This window comes from Schistocerca cancellata, chromosome 3, assembly GCF_023864275.1.
Source record: "Schistocerca cancellata isolate TAMUIC-IGC-003103 chromosome 3, iqSchCanc2.1, whole genome shotgun sequence".
NCBI classification, from domain to species: domain Eukaryota; kingdom Metazoa; phylum Arthropoda; class Insecta; order Orthoptera; family Acrididae; genus Schistocerca; species Schistocerca cancellata.
This window is the reverse complement of record NC_064628.1, coordinates 659,210,648-659,229,499: the sequence shown is the minus strand read 5'-3', so window position 1 is coordinate 659,229,499 and position 18,852 is coordinate 659,210,648. Positions and strand designations below refer to the sequence as shown.

Sequence of the window (18,852 nt, the reverse complement as noted above, 5' to 3'; positions counted from 1 at the left end):
ATTTCATAGAAGACACTATCAACGGAAAAGTGCGGTGGGCACACAAAGCTTTTCTCGTAGAGCTGCAAATGCAAAAATTCTTATGAGCGATGTGAATGCAAAGAATAGCTTGCAGTGATGCAACAAGCGTAGAAATGGACTGTCGACCTATGAAATTTTCTGTGGTCTCACTATTCTACTTTTACATTACGTCCTAAGGAAGTGTGTATATTTATCTGCAGAACATCAGGAACAACGTGCATTCATAGCCGCCTTCCCAAAAAGTACAATGTTTCACGCGGGCATATACACTGAAGCGCCAAAGAAACTGGTATAGGCATGCGTATTCAAGTGCAGAGGTATGGAAACAGGCGGAATATGGTACTGCGGTCGGCGACGCCTATATAAGACAATTGTCTGGCGCCTTTCTTAGATCGGTTACTGCTGCTACAATGGCAGGTTATCAAGATTTACGTGAGTTTGAACGTGGTGTTACAGTCGGAACACTAGCGATGGGACACAGCCTCTCCGAGGTGGTGACCAAGTGGGGATTTTGCCGTAAGACCATATGACTAGTGTACCGAGAATATTAGGAATCCGATAAAACATAAAATCTCAGACTTCGCTGCGGCCGGAAAAAAGATCACGCAACAAAAGGACCAACGACGACTGAAGAGAATCGTTCAACGTGACAGAAGTGTAATTCTTCCGCAAATTGCTGCGGTTTTCAATGCTGGGCCATCGACAAGCGTCAACGTGCGAACTATTCAACGAAATATCGTGTACCCTTGACGACTGCACGACGCAAAGCTTCATGTCTCTGCATGGGTCCGTCAACACCGACACTGGACTGTTGATGACTGAAAATATGTTGTCTGGTCGGACGAGTCTCTTTTCAAATTGTATCGAGCAGATGGACGTGTACGGGAATGCGGACAACCTCATGAATCCATGGACCCTGCATGTCAGCAGGGGACTGTTCAAGCTGGTGGAGGCTCTTTAATGGTGTGGGTCGTGTGCAGTTGGAGTGATGTGCGACCCCTGATACGTCTAGATACCACTCTGACAGGTGACACGTACGTAAGCATCCTGTCTTATCACCGGCGTCCTTTCATGTCCATTGTGCATTCCGATGGACTTGGGCAATTCCAGCAGGATAATGCGGCACCCCACACATCCAGAATTGCTACAGAATGGCTCCAGAAACAATCTTCTCAGTTTTAAACGCTTCCGCTGGCCACCAAACTCCCCAGACATGAATATTTGGGATATCTTGCAACGCGTTGTTCAGAAGAGATCTCCACCCCTCGTACTCTTACGGTTTTATGGACAGCCCTACAGGTTTAATGGTGGCAGTTCCCTTCAGCACTACCTCAGGTATTAGTATTGTCCATGCCACGTCGTGTTTCGGCCCTTCTGCGTGATCGCGGGGGCCCTGCACGATATTAGGCAGGTATACGAGTTTCTTTGGATCTCCAGAGTAATTATCAGCAGATCATATCATTTTGCAGTAGTGATCATACATTATAAAGGCATGTTCTCTAAAGGGAATTTCGTTCTAACATGACGACGTATCCATTCACACGCTTGTTGAATCTGATGCTGATGTGGTAATCATGCTTGTGAAATAACGCCTATTTTTGCGGATTCTACAATCGCTAGATTTCAATATTACTGAGTATTTATGTTGGAAAAACGGCTGATAGCAGGTTACATTCCAGTAGCGCATTAAATTCCTGCATTATTCAAGAAATTGACGACTTTTTTCAACGATGAACAGTGAGTCAAGCACAAAATCCCGTTAATAATCATCATTCACATCAGTGAAACCCGTTCTGGCTATCTTAGATTGCACAACAACATACTAGCTGAATTTCATGTGTGGTGTATCTGTAAAGTTTTAATGTACAATATCAAATAAACATATCAGAAACATTTTCATTGTATCTTTATTTCAGGATGGAGAGTTCATGTGGGATAAGCATATGCAAGGAGAGATCCTCGCAGGCTTCTACTACGGTTATACGGTTGGGCATATCCCAGGCGGTGTGCTTGCTGACCGTTTCGGTGGTAAAGTCGTCCTGTTGTTCGGCATTCTCGTCTCATCTATTCTGACTGTTCTGACACCGCTGTCTGCGTGGGCTGGCTACTACGTACTGTTTACCAACAGGGTCCTCCAGGGACTAGCTCAGGTACCTACACTCCTTTTCTTCCTTAGTTACTTCATCAGTGTCTAATGCTTGAGTATTGATTCTGATCTAGGAAAGAGGTTTAGATAGCCTTAAAATACCAATAAATAACTTGTCTGTCTGACGTTGGCTTGTTAGTATTTTATCCATAAAATAATAACAAACAAACGTCAGCAGACAAGAATTCTCAGCACTGTAAAAGGATTAACAGAACATGAAATGCAAATAAAGGCTTAAAATTTTCTGCTGCACATGTTCTGGCCACACAACTGATATTCTTTAGTTCTTACTTGGTAGACTTCCCAAATAAGGAGGATACTTTTATGTCAGTTACCAAGAGGTATTAGTCGGTGACATACTGGAACAAAGGCAGACTACGTAAAACATAATGTATCAGTTTTAGCAAGGATGACAATGAGGTCTGTAACTGAATGTAACACGGAGATGTGCCATATGAACTGCTGAGAGTGGTAAGAGGCTGGGGATGGCGTTGTCGAAACTTCTTAAGCAAAAACAATTCAGTTTATTAACAGCGTAAAGTCTGCTCCTGTGTGACTTTCATTTACTGACCTGCACAGAAAAATTATTGAATGCTTAGTGAGACAACAAAAATTTAATAATTTTGGTAACTTTGAAAATTGCCGCTCGGGATTAGCCGAGCGGTCTATGGCGCTGCAGTCATAGACTGTGCGGCTGGACCCGGCGGAGGTTCGAGTGCTCTCTCGGGCATGGATGTGTGAGTTTGTTTTTAGGATAATTTAGGTTAAGTAGTGTGTAAGCTTAGGGACTGATGACCTTGGCAGCTAAGTCCCTTAAGATTTCACACACATTTAAACATTTTTTTTTAAAACTAGATACACCCGCAATCTGAGGATTGCTCTCGAAGGAATCGTTAGTCGCAGCATAGAAAAGGGATTTACATTAGCGAGGGAAGTACGAACGGGTTATTTCCTAGTACCACATTCCACGATTATGGTTAGTTTTACGCTCTAGAAAAAAAAAAAGGAAAACCTGTCTCGCTTTAGATCGATATGGAGGAGGTAGAGGGCTTGTCTGATGAACTGACCTGGAGGAAATTATCATTCGTATTATGTTCTGACAGTGAAATCGCAAAGTTAAAGACTACAAGCTCTTGAAAAGGGTGAGAATCACTATCTCAATTTTTACGTACCGCGCAAGCGGCCATTTCGACACAGTCCAAGACAGCCAGGAATTAATCCATTTTCACTTACCTCCTTTTACAGCCTTCGCTGAACTGCCAAACTCCTTCGCCTTTCCTACAGTAAAAGTTGCCACGGGACTATTGTAATAATGACGTACAGCGGTTTCTCCACTTGAATGGTTATTGTTAAATAATGAACGGACATACTCCCCTCAGCCCAAACTCTATTCAACGCTAAAAAAGTAAAGATATCAGAATGTGACAAATCAAGATCAACTTCAACATATCTATTGTTTGTCTATAGAGATCATAATATTCCATCTGGCACCGAAATTATTTATTGTCACGTTTAAATAGATATAAACAGTCCATAGCGCATACATAATAAGCAGCGACCAAAGACCTCAACGCTCAGAGAAACAAAGTATGACTTACGGACTGATGCACACAAAACAGTTTTAATGAAATTTCTCAACAGACTCAATCAGGGTTACAATAAGGGGACACAAATGAATACAGAATTTAACAATAATACACTAGTTCCTAACACAGTAGAGAGAATGCCAAAAAATCAGATCCTCTTAGTTCGTTCAGGCTACAACCTTAGGACATGAATTAAGATAAATAAATAACAGCGTATAGTGAAAGGATACGAGACACACAATAAAGAATCTCACCACAAGACCAAATCACAATAATACACAACTAAAGCCGACACCCTACTTCATAATAAACAGACAAAACAAGAGGCCAGCTGAGGTGGCCGAGCGGTTCTAGGCGCTCAGTCCGGAACCGCGTGTCCGCTACGGTCGCAGGTTCGAATCCTGCCTCGGGCATGGATGTGTGTGATGTCCTTAGGTTAGTTAGGTTTAAGCAGTTCTAAGCTCTAGGGGACAGATGACCTCAGAAGTTAAGTCCCCTAGTGCTCAGAGCCATTTGAATCTCTTCTTCTTTAATTTCCACTTTGATTACACATACTTTAAAATTTACATTACTTACATTAACATCACAGAAAAGTACTATTAAAAGATTAAATTTACAAATAAAGTTTCGACATTCTGATACATTCATTCATATTTTTAATTCGTATCAACAAAATCGGCGAATGAAAGGTACTAACCTCACACTGAAAACAAATACAATGAAGAAACCAGGGACTACTGTCTAATTAACACACAGTAATTACCTAAGGCGAAAATCTCCGTACACGTCGTGTTACTTTATACGGAAGTGACACGTGGACGACAGACAGTTCACACAAGACAACAATAGAAGTTCCGTGAATGAAGGTCTATAGAAGAATGCTGAAATCACATGGGTAGATCCAATACTTTAGTGAGGAGGTAGTGAACCGAAATGGAGGATAAAGAAGTTTATGGCAAAACTTCACTAACAGATAGGACACAGAGGCATCAAGGAATAGCCAGTTTGGCTATGGAAGGAAGTATGGGGGGAGAAAAACTGTAGACAGAGACCTATGCATCAATAAAGAAAGTAGGTTAAAATGGACGTAGGTTGCAATAGTTACAAATGAAGCGGCTAGCGCATGCACAGGTTAGATTAGCATGGAGTACTGTATCAAACCAGTGTTATATGAATACGTGGGTGTCTGTTCATTCGTACATGCCCGAATGAATAGACACCACGGGTTCATATAATTGATGCGCCTCAATGTGTAATGAACCCACCACCTTCAGTGCGGATGCACAATTACGTTCGGCTTCCTGTGGACATCTCAGAGTGGTGGGTATGGAGGACATGGACGACAACTGCGCTATAGGCGGGATCATGGGTGGGGCGAGGGGCGTGCCGAGATAGTCCGAGAAATGACAATAAACACTCTGTCCGTTGGCGCAGTGGTTAATGCAACCGCCTCGGGTTCGACTCCCGGTTTGGCACACATTTTCACATGTTGCCACTGGTTCCGCATGAAGTCCCAATGCATCTGACATCAATAGTTCCCTCCGTTTCCTTTCTTCCCTCCTCCAGCTTCAGTTTACACGATATTTACTCTCTTTAACGTATTTGGATATTTGAATGTGCCTTGGACTACTGGTTATCTACATATACCGTACGTTACACAATCGATTCCCGACGTACTCTATTGGAATTCTGCACCTCACCGCTCCTGATAATTACAACAAGTAATGCGGTATTGAAAACAGTTCTCTTCACAGTTCACTCGCATAAATTAAGATATAAGCAGATGTACTGTGTGCAACAGATTGTTTCTTTCTTTCTCTCTGTCTCTGTCTCTCTCTGTCGCTTTTTCGCTCTTTCATTCTTGCTCGCTTCTCATGACTGTCGAAGTACGAAAAGCTAAATTAAGCGGGGCATTTTAAGATCATATTGTGTAGTTTATGTTCACTGCAGCTCTATTATGTAATTAAAGCATTTCAGCGCTTTACAATATCTTTGTCATTAATTTATTTTTCATTTTTTTCCTGACTGCGCAGATCAGATTTAAATAATGTCTTTTTCGTTTACAGGGTGGCATAATACCAGCTATACAGACGACTGTTTGCAGGTGGGCACCAGACCACGAAAGGAGCTTGTTTTCCATTATTTTCTTAGGTAGGCGTCAAGAAGTCTGTTTCCTATTATTTTCCTAGGTAGTCGTGAACGAGCATGTGTTCCATTCTTTTCATCGGTGTCAACAAACTGTGTTCTAACTTTCGTTCAGTACACATTACATTTCCATAAATATGTGATATTTAATCGTTGTTCAGGTGTGCTATCAGTAGGACAATGGTATTACTAAGAACGTAAGGTTCCGCTGCTGGATATTTTCTAGAGTGACTACTAAATGGTGATCTGTTTGCCAACCACAGATGCAGGGCAACGTCGATGAGAGGATGCTGCTCACCCCACACTTGTGTTATTGCTCTGTTATTCTTTTCACTTCAAGGAATTACTCCTCCTTGATATGTCATTCATATTGTGAATACTCTTACACTAGGTGAATGGATGAGGGCAACACATCCCATCTACCGAGACACCTTCCCCATTGTCCTCAACGCCCACACACTGAGCCAGAGCCAGTGTACAGGAGATTTCCTTCGTCTACCTAGTTCATTTGCTTCCGTTCGAAGAGTGCTTATTGTAACTCAAACCAGTGTAATTTCAGTATTACTTTAACTTGACTTCACGGGTTATGTACCGTATTTACATATACTTTTAAAGCAGTCGCTAGGATTAAAGGCTCGACCCTAAAAACGGAAATGAAATGAGATGTCCACCAAATTTTGAAACAGATTGATTGATTTTATTGAGTATTCCAGTACACCATATTATTCACCTTGGTTACAAGCCCTGATTTTCAACATACTCTCCGTTTAACGTGACGGCGTTACGCCGACTTACTGAGAGGCCTGTACGGCCGCATGGTTCCACGCTAGTGGCCGACGTCGGAGCAATAACATCCACTTCATCCACGTACTGCTTCCCGCTCAGTGCATCCTTCTTTGGACCAAACAGCAGCAAGTCGGAGCGTACGAGATTCGTTCCTCTCGGGTGCTCAAATTTTTGTGAGACGCTGCGTTGTCATGGGGCAGGACAAGTTCGTTTTGCACTTTTGTGGCGACGAACACGCTGAAGTCTCTTCTTTAATTTCCTTAAGGTAGCACAATATACGGAGCATTCAAAAAGTCTCTCCGCAGTGCCGTATGATTGTTCGCCTGCCTGGGTTTATTCCCTTCAAGTGGTCTCTCCCAACATTCCAATATTTCGTTTTTCTCAGCCAGCGTCAGTAGTATCGTTGGTGTGTGTCGTTACGTGTTGACGTGAACGTTTGAGTTTAGTTCCTTTGTTCGTTTGTTCCTTTTTTGTCACTGTTAAACTGCTAACCATTGAAGAGAGTGTGTTTTTAGTCGAACAAGTCTTCAAAGCTGGCGGTAAATATACAGTTTCAGTTCGTCAAACATATAATTCAGTTTTCCCGGAGACAACACACCCACATCGCGGTACTGTGCGAGATTTGATTAGCAAATTTCGAAGTACGGGTTCAGGACAGATGCATCGAGACGTGATCGTCCTAGCGTTTAGTCTGAGGATAAACCACTCGATATTTCCGATGAAATGTCCATGAGTCCGAACAAGTCAGTAAGAAAACTCGCCCAGGAAATCGATGTTAGTGTCGGAACGGTCCACACAGCTGTAAGGAAAAAATCAGAACTTTTCCCATGCAAAGTGACAGTCGTGTAAGAACTGAAAAATACTGATCATGGCAAGAGACTGCATTATTGTCAATGGTTCAAAAATTTCGTTCAACAAAATGGAGGAGATATTCTTAGTGAAACGTATTTCGCTGAGCCGGCCGGGGTGCCCGAGTGGTTCTAGGCGCTACAGTCTGGAACCGCGCGACCGCTACGGTCGCGGGTTGGAATTCTGCCTAGGGCATGGTTGTGTGTGACGTCCTTAGGTTAGTTAGGTTTAAGTAGTCCTAAGTTCCAGGGGACTGATGACTTCAGAAGTTAAGTTCCATAGTGCTCAGAGCCATTTGAACCATTTTTTTTTTCGCTGATGAGGCGTGGTTTCATTTATCCGGGTACATGAACTCGCAAAATTCTCGTATGTGCAGTACTGCAAATCCGTTGTGTATTCATGAGGAACCACTTCATTCTGTGAAAATAGGAGTTTGGGTTGCAATTTCTAGACGTCGGATTGTGGGTTTCATATTTTTCAACGAAACAATAAACGCACAACGATATTGCAGTGATATTCTGTGCCCATTCATAGGAGAACTTGTATTAAGTGAAATACTGAACGGTTATTTTTAACAAGATGGTGTAACCGCGCATACAGCTCGCGTTTCAATGTCACTGCTTGCTGATGTTTTTGACGATCGCATAATTTCACAGGGACCTTGGCCTCCACGATCGCCTGACCTAACACCACCAGACTTTTTCTTCTGGGGTGCAGCGAAAGCAACTGTCTATAAAAACCGTCCAAAATCCATCGATGAATTGAAAACTGCAATATCCACTTTCACTGCTTCTGTTACAGAAGAAATGTTACAGCTTGCTTTTGGAAACATGATTAGACGAATTCAATTGTGTATTAAACAACAGGGGGGACACTTTCAACATTTAATGTGAAAATCTGTAAGTAAAAATGAATATTCAATAAATTAATAACTTGTATTTCACTGAATTTCATTTCGGTATATTCACTGCGGCATACGGCAGGCGCGTCTAACAGTCACACGGCACTGCGGAGAGAGTTTTGAACACCCCGTACTTCAAAGTTGGTCGTTGCACCACGAGGGAGGACATCAAACAGAATAACCCCTTCAGAGACCCAGAGTTTATTGGCTGAAAGTGTGGCTTTCAATTTTTTTTCAGAGAAGAGGTGATGTTGAGCCAATCCACGGATTCCAATTTGTTTCCGTTTCGAAGTGATGAACTCATCTTTCGTCGCCAGTGACGATGTTCGACAAAAAATTGTCACGATCAGCCTCTTAACGCGCAAGCCATTCCGGACAGATGGTTTCTTGTTGCTGTTTATGATCTTCTGTTAAGAGACGAGCACCTCAGCAGGCACACACCTTTGAATACCGCAACTGGTGGACGAGTGTGTCAGCACTCCCAACAGAGACGTCCAGTTGTGCAGCACGATGTTTGACTGCGCTCCGTCGAGGACCTCGAATGAGAATGTCCGCACCTTCCAGCACAGCAGGAGTCAGAGATGTGTACGGCCGGTTAGGTCAGGGGAGACTGGAAAGTTTTGCGCGATCTTGTTACAATGATGGCAGATGCCTCGCTCGCCGACTCGCCGTGCCTTTGTTCACTGCCAGATCTCCGTAGACATTCTACAAGTGTCTGTGAATATCTGCGATGCTCTGGTTTTCCGTCAAAAGAACCTCAATGGCAGCTCTGGGTTTGATCACACCTTCCTTACAGACGCCATTTTGAGGGCATCTTGTAGCGCCGCCACCAACTGGAACTTCATGAAACTACAGAGAATGAAGCGAGAATCTTCCACGACGTCCTACAACAAATTTCACAATTTTTCAACCAGAATTAGCGAGAAGAAAATGTGCTGCATTACCCACGGAATGTCCTCCATAATTTATTTCGTTCCTTTGTGCTCACGGTTGTGTTCGAGTTAGTGACCTACATGTCTGTTTCTAGAGGTGGGCTTTATTCTTTGTAGAATATGCATTATCACTGTTGCATTACGAAAGTTATTCGTAAAGGCAGAAACATTAAACATATTTATTTAAAGCGTTATTCCCCTCTCTTTTTTTCGGATGTTGTTTCGCCGGCATTACAATCCTTTTGTTGATGCTCAAATCACTATCGCGTATTCTATTCCTTTTAATGTCTCTCCACGGATCAGTGTTAATTATGCTGTATCGTACGTTATTAACACATTTTTCTGTTACTGGGAGTGAGATTAACGCTACTGTCAACTATGTTAGGGGTATACAGCGGTGCTCTGCCGCATAACGCGCATAATAAATGATGGCAATGGCTTGTAGTTCTGTACTCATACGGGTAGCATGAGAGCATGAGATCTGTTACCACTAGCGTATGAACTTGTAATAGTAGTATACCAGCAAAAATCTGATGTCGGACAAAATGTGCCATACAGCATTAGTCTAGTGCGAGCATTACTTCACGACTCGTACTTCGCATGTGCAAGTAAATCGGTTTGATGACCTAAAAAGGGAGAGTATGGCTCTAGAAACGCGTAGTTGCGAGTTAGAAGTGGCTTTTTGTGTTTTGTATCCTGAATAAATATGTCGACTGACTCAAGAAACACTATCTAGTGTCCATAATGTTAACATGACGAATTTTTGAATAGTATGGTTGATAGGAACTTGATATAGGTATTTCAGGAGCTGTGGACAGAAGGCTGCAGCCCGTGTAATGGAATTACGTGTTTCCGTCAGTGGAAACCAGAGGTAGACCAGTTCTCACTATTTGTAAAGTCCTGCTCTCGGTGTTTTGTGGCAAAGTAGATTGCTGATGAAATTTTCAGGAGTGTGGTTTAGTCATAAACACCAGTATTTATTTTTACAGCCCAAGAAAACTGCTTTGTGCTCTGTAACACAAAGCACGTGCCTAGGTGAGACTTGGCGTTGTTCTTCTCTGCAAATATACTCGTCCTCATTCGGCAGCCACAGTGCCACGACTCATTTGTGGTTCTGACAGTGAAACACTTCCTCCTTCCTTCATCTGCGATCTCGCCCCATCTTTCTTTCTTCTATTGGTGGCAACAGATTCCTGGAGTCTTATATATCTAACAGGAAAACAAAGGGTGTCGTTGCGAAATACCTGTGCAGTAAGCATCAGTCTTCATCTGACTGGGAATTAATTACATGTGGTGTTCCTCAAGGTTCCATCTTGGGTCCATTCCTTTTACAAACATTGCAATAAGTAGGAAGTAAAGTACAGATTTAAAAACAGCTGCTAATCAAACTTTCACTGACATTAACAAGTGGTTTAAAGCTAATTCATTGCCATTAAACTTTGAGAAGACCCACTATACGCAGTTCAGAACCTGTAAGACATTTGCTTCCAGGATGTGTATAACATATGAAGAAATGCAGATCGAAGAGGTTGACAGTGTTAAATTTCTGGAATTACAACTTGATAATAAATTCAATTTGGAAGGGAATACCACAGAATTGCTTAAGCGCCTAAACAAGACTGTCTTTGCCTTGAGATGATGTCAGATGTAGAAGATATAAATATAAAAAACTTTCATACTTCCATTCTATTATATAATATGGAATCATATTCTGGGGCAACTCATCAAACTGAGCAAAAGTTTTTAGGGTGCAAAACTGTGTGACAAGAATCATTTGTGGTATAAAATCAAGAGCATCATGTAGAAACCTGTTCAAGGAACTTTGTATTCTAACCACTGCTTCTCAGTATACAGTACTGGCCATTAAAATTGCCAAGAAGAAATGCAGATTATAAATGGGTATTCATTGGACAAATATATTATACTAGAACTGACACGTGATTACATTTTCACCCAATTTGGGTGCATAGATCCTGAGAAATCAGTACCCAGGGAAACCACCTCTGTCCGTAATAACGGCCTAGATACGCCTGGGCATTGAGTCAAACAGAGCTTGGATGGTGTGTACAGGTACAGCTGCCCACGCGGCTTCAACACGATACCACAGTTCATCAAGAGTAGTGACTGGCGTATTGGGACGAGCCAGTTGCAAGGCCACCATTGACCAGATGTTTTCAATTGGAGAGAGATCTGGACAATGTGCTGGCCAGGGCAGCAGTCGAAGATTTTCTGTATCCAGAAAGGCCCGTACAGGACCTGCAACATGTGATCGTGCATTGTCCTGCTGGAATGTAGGGTTTCGCAGGGATCGAATTAAGGGTTGAGCCACGGGTCGTAACACATCTGAAATGTAACGTCCACTGTCAAAGTGTTGTCATTGCGAGCAAGAGGTGACCGAGACGTGTAACGAATGGCACCCCATACCATCACGCCGGGTGATATGTCAGTATAGCGATGACGAATACACGCTTCCAATGTGCGTTCAACGCGATGTCGCCAAACACGGATGCGACCATCATGATGCTGTAAACAGAACTTGGATTCATCCGAAAAAATTACGTTTTGCCATTCGTGCACCCAGGTTCGTCGTTGAGTACACCATCGCAGGCACTCCTGTCTGTGATGCAGCGTCAAGGGTAGCTGCAGCCATGGTCTCCGAGTTCATAGTCCATGCTGCTGCTAACGTCGTCGAACTGTTCGTGCAGATGGTTGTTGTCGTGCAAAAGTCCTCATCTGTTGACTCAGGGATCGAGACATGGCAGCACGATCCATTACAGCCATGTGGATAAGATGCCTGTCATCTCGACTGCTAGTGATACGAGGCCGTTCGGATCCAGCACGCCATTTCGTATTACCCTCCTGAACTCACCAATTCCATATTCTGCTAACAGTCATTGGATCTCGACCAACGCGAGCAGCAATGTCGCGATACGATAAACCGCAATCGCGATAGGCTACAATACGACCTTTATCAAAGTCGGAAACATGATGGTACACGTTTCTCCTCCTTACACGAGGCATCACAACAACGTTTCACCAGGCAATGCCGGTCAACTGCTGTTTGTGTATGAGAAATCGGTTGGAAACATTCCTCATGTCAGCACGTTGTAGGTGTCGGCACCGGCGCCAACCTTGTGTGAATGCTCTGAAAAGCTATTCATTTGCATATCACAGCATCTTCTTCCTGTTGGTTAAATTTCAAGTATGTAGCACGTCAGCTTCGTAGTGTAGCAATTTTAATGGCCAGTAGTGTACTTATTCCTTAATGAAATTTGTTGCAAGTAATACATCTCTATTTCAACCAATAGCTCAACACATAGTGCCAATACTAGGAAAAGAATAATCTACATAAAGACCTAAAATCATTTAGCTTGGTCCATAAAGGTGTCCAATATTCAGGAATACATATTTTTAATAAATTTCTAGCAACCGTTAAAAACTTGATTTCAGATAAAGCACGGTTTAAACAGAGGTTGAAAGACTTTTTGATAGGCAACTCCTTCTACTCCACAGATGAATATCTTCACACAGACTTTTAAGCCAGCTTAAGTAAAAATCTCTAATTGATTTCAGTTTTGACAGCAATTACTGACAACAGTCAGGATTAGGTATTTTGTCTGTGATGGATTTATTAATAGTGCATAACAGTGTTTAATTCTGACAGTGTGTTAATTCTGTAAATATTAGCTGTTCCAGTTTACAGCGTTGTAGTCACCTATTTCGACAATCGCCTGACAAATGATCAGGGTAGTAAGTATTATATTCAAATGTTTTATTTTTTTATGTTATACTTTTTGACATATTCCACACCCACGAGAATCATCTAATTTTTTGGGTGTATGGAACGAAAACTGAATCTTACGTAATCTGGATGACGAGACTGTCAAGCGGCTGTTACCGTCTGCTTATAACATGTGAAACGTCGTATTTGAGTGGTGCCTTGCTATCTGAACATGGATAAAAATCAAGCCTTTGGTGCTTACTTTCTGGCTGCTCCTTGCAGTTCCGCAAGACTTTACCAAGTACGTCTAAGAAATGATACGCTTGATTCGATTGTGCAGTGAATATTTCCTGTTGTTACTGAGCTGCTGCGACATTTGTTTGCCGACAGGGATATTTATTGGAACCCTCGTATCTATGGCGGTGACGGGCGTCCTGTGCGAGACCGTCGGTGGGTGGCCGCTTTCCTTTTATTTTTTCGGAGGCGTCGGACTGCTATGGTGCGTGCCCTGGTTCTTCCAGGCTGCAGATTCGCCGTCGCAGCACCCGTACATCGACCCAGCCGAACGTAACTACATCAAGGCTACGATACGGTCAGCTGCTAAGGTAACGTGCGCTTTCACCAGCTCTTTCTGTATCATAAAATAAATGACTACTAAATGACGTTGTAGTCTTCCTGCTGCGACGCTGGTCTTGAGGAGTCGTATGTGAGGTAGCTGATAGTAGTGACAGCTATCGAAAGGCGTTCCACTCCATTTAAAAAAAATGTAATTTGCAAGAAAAACATACCACAAATTCAAGAACCACCCGCTATGCTGTACTCGTGTTGTTGTAAGCACCAACTACAAAGTTTAAAGTTGGTTAAAAAAGCTCCACTTTCTTGAACTTCATCATTATTTTTATATTTATTGTTATCCTAATCAGACACACTTTCGCAGACTCTTGACAGCCTAGTAACAAGACCACCGTCAAGAAGATCGTGACTGCCATGTATTAACTGCGACGGTGCAAAACCTCAGTTACGGGTTGCCTACCTAATGGCTTCCAGGGGCAACAAAAATTAGTCTTTCGATATTTTATATAGTTATTGACAGCATTTAAAACTTTAGAATGCTTTCATAATCTACTCATTAAGAGATATAATCTTATGTTAAATTTTAACACAGAAGACAAGTATTAGACTTAGGAATTGTATTTATGCCTTGGCGCAGCTTAACTGACTGCATACAAATTACCCTCACTACACTGCTTGACAGTCGCTGAGGAACAGAGTAGTTGTTGAACAGAAATAATCACAAACAATGATGGATGATATGAAATACAGTACATACGTAATAGAGGTGGAGTGGCATATTTATCAAGAAAAATTATGTATATTACACCACATGGGAAAGCAGGGAACAGACATAAATAACGTTCATGTTTGACACAGCTCAGACTCCCAAAATAAAGGTCGATATCGAACTCTCAGTAAGGAATATGCCCTCCTCTGGCATTAATGCACATTTTACACCCGTTATTCGTGCTCGACGGTGGATAATGTACTACTTCTTTCTCAAGGCGGTTTTCAGTTCTTGCACTGTTCAGGGTAGGGGTGTCAATTAAGAAACACGTCTGCCAAAAGCATCCCAGGCGTGTACAATGTCTATAGCACTTAGGTTTGAGGAGTGCGCAGGTCATTCCATACGTTCAATATCTTCACTTTCCAGTGTGTCCGACTCCTCAGCTGTTCTGCGTGAGCGGCCGCTGTCGTCCGTAAACAGAAAATCGGGACCTACCGTCCGTTTCCTCCCCCCACCATCCACCGTAAACAAAACAGATGGACCATAATGTCTAGGTCATACCATTGACGTTCGTAAACATTATAAGGCGTGTAATGTGTTCCACTCTCTCGCTCTCTCTCCACACTAAATGGTGGCCAGAATCACTTGCCACATCAAGCAGTAATCGTCGCAGAACATCACTCTGGACCATTGTTGCTGATCGCATCCAACATACTCATTACACCAGAGAACTCTTTCTCGACGACAGCGTTGGAATGCAATTAACAGGCTTCCGAGCATAGAATCCTGCCTGATTTAATCGCCGTGAAATGGTTCTGCCAGAGACGAGTATACTGATAGCGGTTGCAAGGCTACAGTGATCTGCCTGGGAGTGAGATGTCTGTTCCTTTCCGCCACTAGAGCTACGCATCAATCCTCTTGCTTGGTGGTCCATCTATGACCACAGCCATGCTTTTTCATAGCATTTCCACCTTCAGGGGCCTTTTTTTAATCGCGAGATGATACTTTTGGATACAACGCACCCACTGCTGAGGCCGCAGCAGTGACACTTTTACCAGCTTCGAGCCGTCCAAATGCTCGTCCATGATCGTAAACACTCAAACGACGCCTTGCAGACTTGTCATATCACACGAAAATGTCATAGTAACCGGTTCCACAATCACCTCCGTCAAACACAGTACTGAATGAACTGTCGAATGCATACAGAGCATTCGTGCACAGGCTTCGCTGCTATTAACACATCCTGCCCTCCACATTTCCTTTTACTGTCATTGGTCTGGTGTTCCACAGCAATTGTCGGTTGTTCCGTAGCAGTTATCAGATGTTCCTCAGCAACTATCAATGATGATGATGATGATGATTGGTTTGTGGGGTGCTCAACTGCGCGGTTATCAGCGCCCATACAAAGTCCCAATCTTTACTCAGTCCAATCTCACCACTTTCATGAATGATGATGAAATGATGAGGACATCACAAGCACCTAGTCCCCGAGAGGAGAAAATCCCCAACCCGGCTGGGAATCGAACCCGAGACTCCGTGATCCAGAGGCAGCAACGCTAACCACTAGACCATGAGCTGCGGACAGCAACTATCAAGCAGTGTGTATTAATCCAGTAGCAGAAAATGAGAGCTAAGTGCAACTTCCAACAAATATTGTACATAATTTAAAACCATTACTAAATCTTTTGTCGCTGGTACCCTCCCCATTCCCGCCCCCCGCCCCGCAACATAATGAAAGGAAAAAAAAATGGCTTACTGGCTTACTACATTTCCGCTGCTCATGCAGTAAAACTGCAGCATCAAGCATGACTTTTGATATATTACTTCTTTACGATTAACTTTATTCGCAACACGTTTTGCAGACAGTACTCACATATATCTCTGACTGTAGCTGTAAAATTATGTCATAGTACGACACATAGTTTAGTAGGTATTACGTCATAAACATTGAGATACATGAAAATCTAGCTTTTCTTTGAAACGAAGCGCAAATTACCCAGACGATAACCACCCACTGCTTGACAATGAGCGGATTTATCGACCTGCAACGAACACTAAAAATAATTGCAAACCGTTTCTAACTTGTTTCTCACTTACATGCTTGACGTCAAGTATTTAATACATTAACTCATTTGCAAGGTAATGAGACGTTTGAAGATGTTTTATACATGGGAGTTGGATTCATAAAAGAATTGAGGGTTTTCTGGTTAAACGCTTATCTTCGTTTCTTGTATCTTAAAAGAGAATATATATCATTAAATGGATCATTGATATGAGTTTCAATTTCCAGCAGCCTTTCACGCCAGTTGGTAGAAAATGACACCGACTGGTTTTAAAAACTGTACTTTACAAAATGTTCATTACATTAGCTACTACCTGATACCGATAGGGTGAAAAATAAAGATAACGTTTTTATTTTATCTAAAATATGATATTAAGCATTATGCTGTCAGATTTCATTGGGTGCAGATTCTGTTGTGTCACTACGATTTACATATAGAAATCTATGTAATCTACCATTAAGAAATATTTTAATATAAAAACTGATATTTAAAATGTAATAATTTTTTTCATGTACTTGATATGCATATACCAAACGCGTTCTGGGTTTATCTGTCGCCGCTGAAGTTACCTTACAAATATGAACGTAGATTACGATTTTTGTACTTCTGATAACACAATGTGGAACTGTTGTGCATTTTTGTGCTAATCTACTGTTATTGAAGCCTTGAGTTCGAGTGAGACGTTACTTCATTTTAGTCCACAATGAGCTTTAATCGGACAAGTACTAAGACATCAAAAGCATAAACGAAAAGATCAAGGAGTATATAAATAAATTCAGAGATTATTTCAGGAGAATGAAAGAAAATGGATTGCGTACAAAATAACGGATTACCCACCAACAGAGAAAAGACTAATAGGTTGACCAGTAAAAATGTGGGGAGATGAAATAGAAACTAACCATAGACAATAGGGACACTGAACAAAGCACATAAGAGGTAAATGCCTAACACGTGAAGAAAGAAGAAGAAGTTTTATGTTACAAGAATTTGAAGGATAATAAAGAGATAACTAAAGAAAGAATCTGAAGTGACAAAATTGCAGCTGTTCAATAACGTATCTCGTTATGTGATCTGATTAGAAAACTAGGCGGGTATTTTCAAGTGTCTGCTTCTTCAGCAGCAGGCAGTTTAGTATCATCGGAGTACTAGTATAGGTTCAAGTTATATAAGATCACCATCATGCCATATACTGGCAATTTAATTGAAGTATTTCCCCTCAGCTCAGACAAAGTGGTATAAGATACTGTGTCATCACGACCTGTGTATGTTCATTTCCGCGGCCACGCGACTGGTCTCGCATTCAAGAAAACTGTGGCTCAAATAGCCGCCCCCTCACCCGTATTATGTTTTCCATGGTTAACATGAGTCGACTGAGGTCAAGGCTGGGAAGGTCCCTTTGAACATGACCCGTCCTCCATCCTTGGCCATACAGTGCTTGTGCTCTTCCTTTAGTGGCCTCGTCGTCGATGGGATATTAAATCCAAATATTTTGCCTATCCTTTTTGCATACAATGCACTCAAAATGGTTTTCTAAATCTTGTTCTTGACACCTAACAACTTTCTTACTTTTACACCAGAATATTGGCAATGGTAGAAAATACCGCCAAAACTAAAAAACACGCACACGAAATGGAACCTTCTGGCAAACCAAAGGAACTAGTGTGTCCTCTACATGTAGCAGGAACAATATCTGCAACTTTCCAGTCATTATAACGTCGGTATGACTTCATCAATAAGGGATACAGAAACAGATGGCTTTGCATGTCTCATACAGGGCTATTTTTTTCCACCGAATATACCTACTTCCGCTTTTTTTCCTCCTAAACGAATACCATGTCTTTAGGTCCCTCGAGATTATACCTCCAGGCACTTCTCGAATTAATAGATCTTGAGGTTTGAGAGTTAGGTAGCCGACTGAACGAAATGTAACTGTTTGCCCTTCACTCGAACTGCTCCCCTCAACTATCAGTGCTGAACGTGGCAGGTGACGGCAAGTAGAACACAGCCAGCGACAAGGGAGGATAACTCCCTCCTCCTCCCACCCCCACGTCACTGAAATTCATGCTGCTTTCCCAGGCAAACTTATCAATTCAATATTACACTGAAGAAAACTGGGACATGTAATGGCTGTTCACTTTTAGCAAGATCACCTAGAGGCATTTATCGTGACGTGAAATCCAAAAGCCGTTTCGTCACCATTCACAACGTGACACTAACACGAGTCCCTTCCCCCCCCCCCCCCTCCCCCCGCCCCCTTCCGTCCACCGCAGCTCAGACCACAGATCTTTGATACGCTGTTGGGCTGCGGTGTCATAAAACGGCAACGAATCAACCACAGGGAAATGTCCCTTTCAAATGGTGGACATAATCGGTAATTACGTATATCGAACCACAAAGGATAAGAAAAAGAAACATTTCAG

General features: G+C 42.3%; 1 protein-coding gene across 1 annotated transcript in view; it reads left to right on the top strand.

Moving 5' to 3' along the window:
- The window catches only part of LOC126176491 (sialin-like), a 104,109-nt gene that overhangs the window by 25,286 nt on the left and 59,971 nt on the right, over window positions 1-18,852 (top strand). Inside the window, exons 3-5 of the mRNA XM_049923646.1 lie at window positions 1,938-2,171; window positions 5,820-5,904; window positions 13,478-13,692. Of these exons, the coding sequence (XP_049779603.1) occupies window positions 1,938-2,171; window positions 5,820-5,904; window positions 13,478-13,692 (534 nt within the window). The remainder of the gene's footprint in view (window positions 1-1,937; window positions 2,172-5,819; window positions 5,905-13,477; window positions 13,693-18,852) is intronic.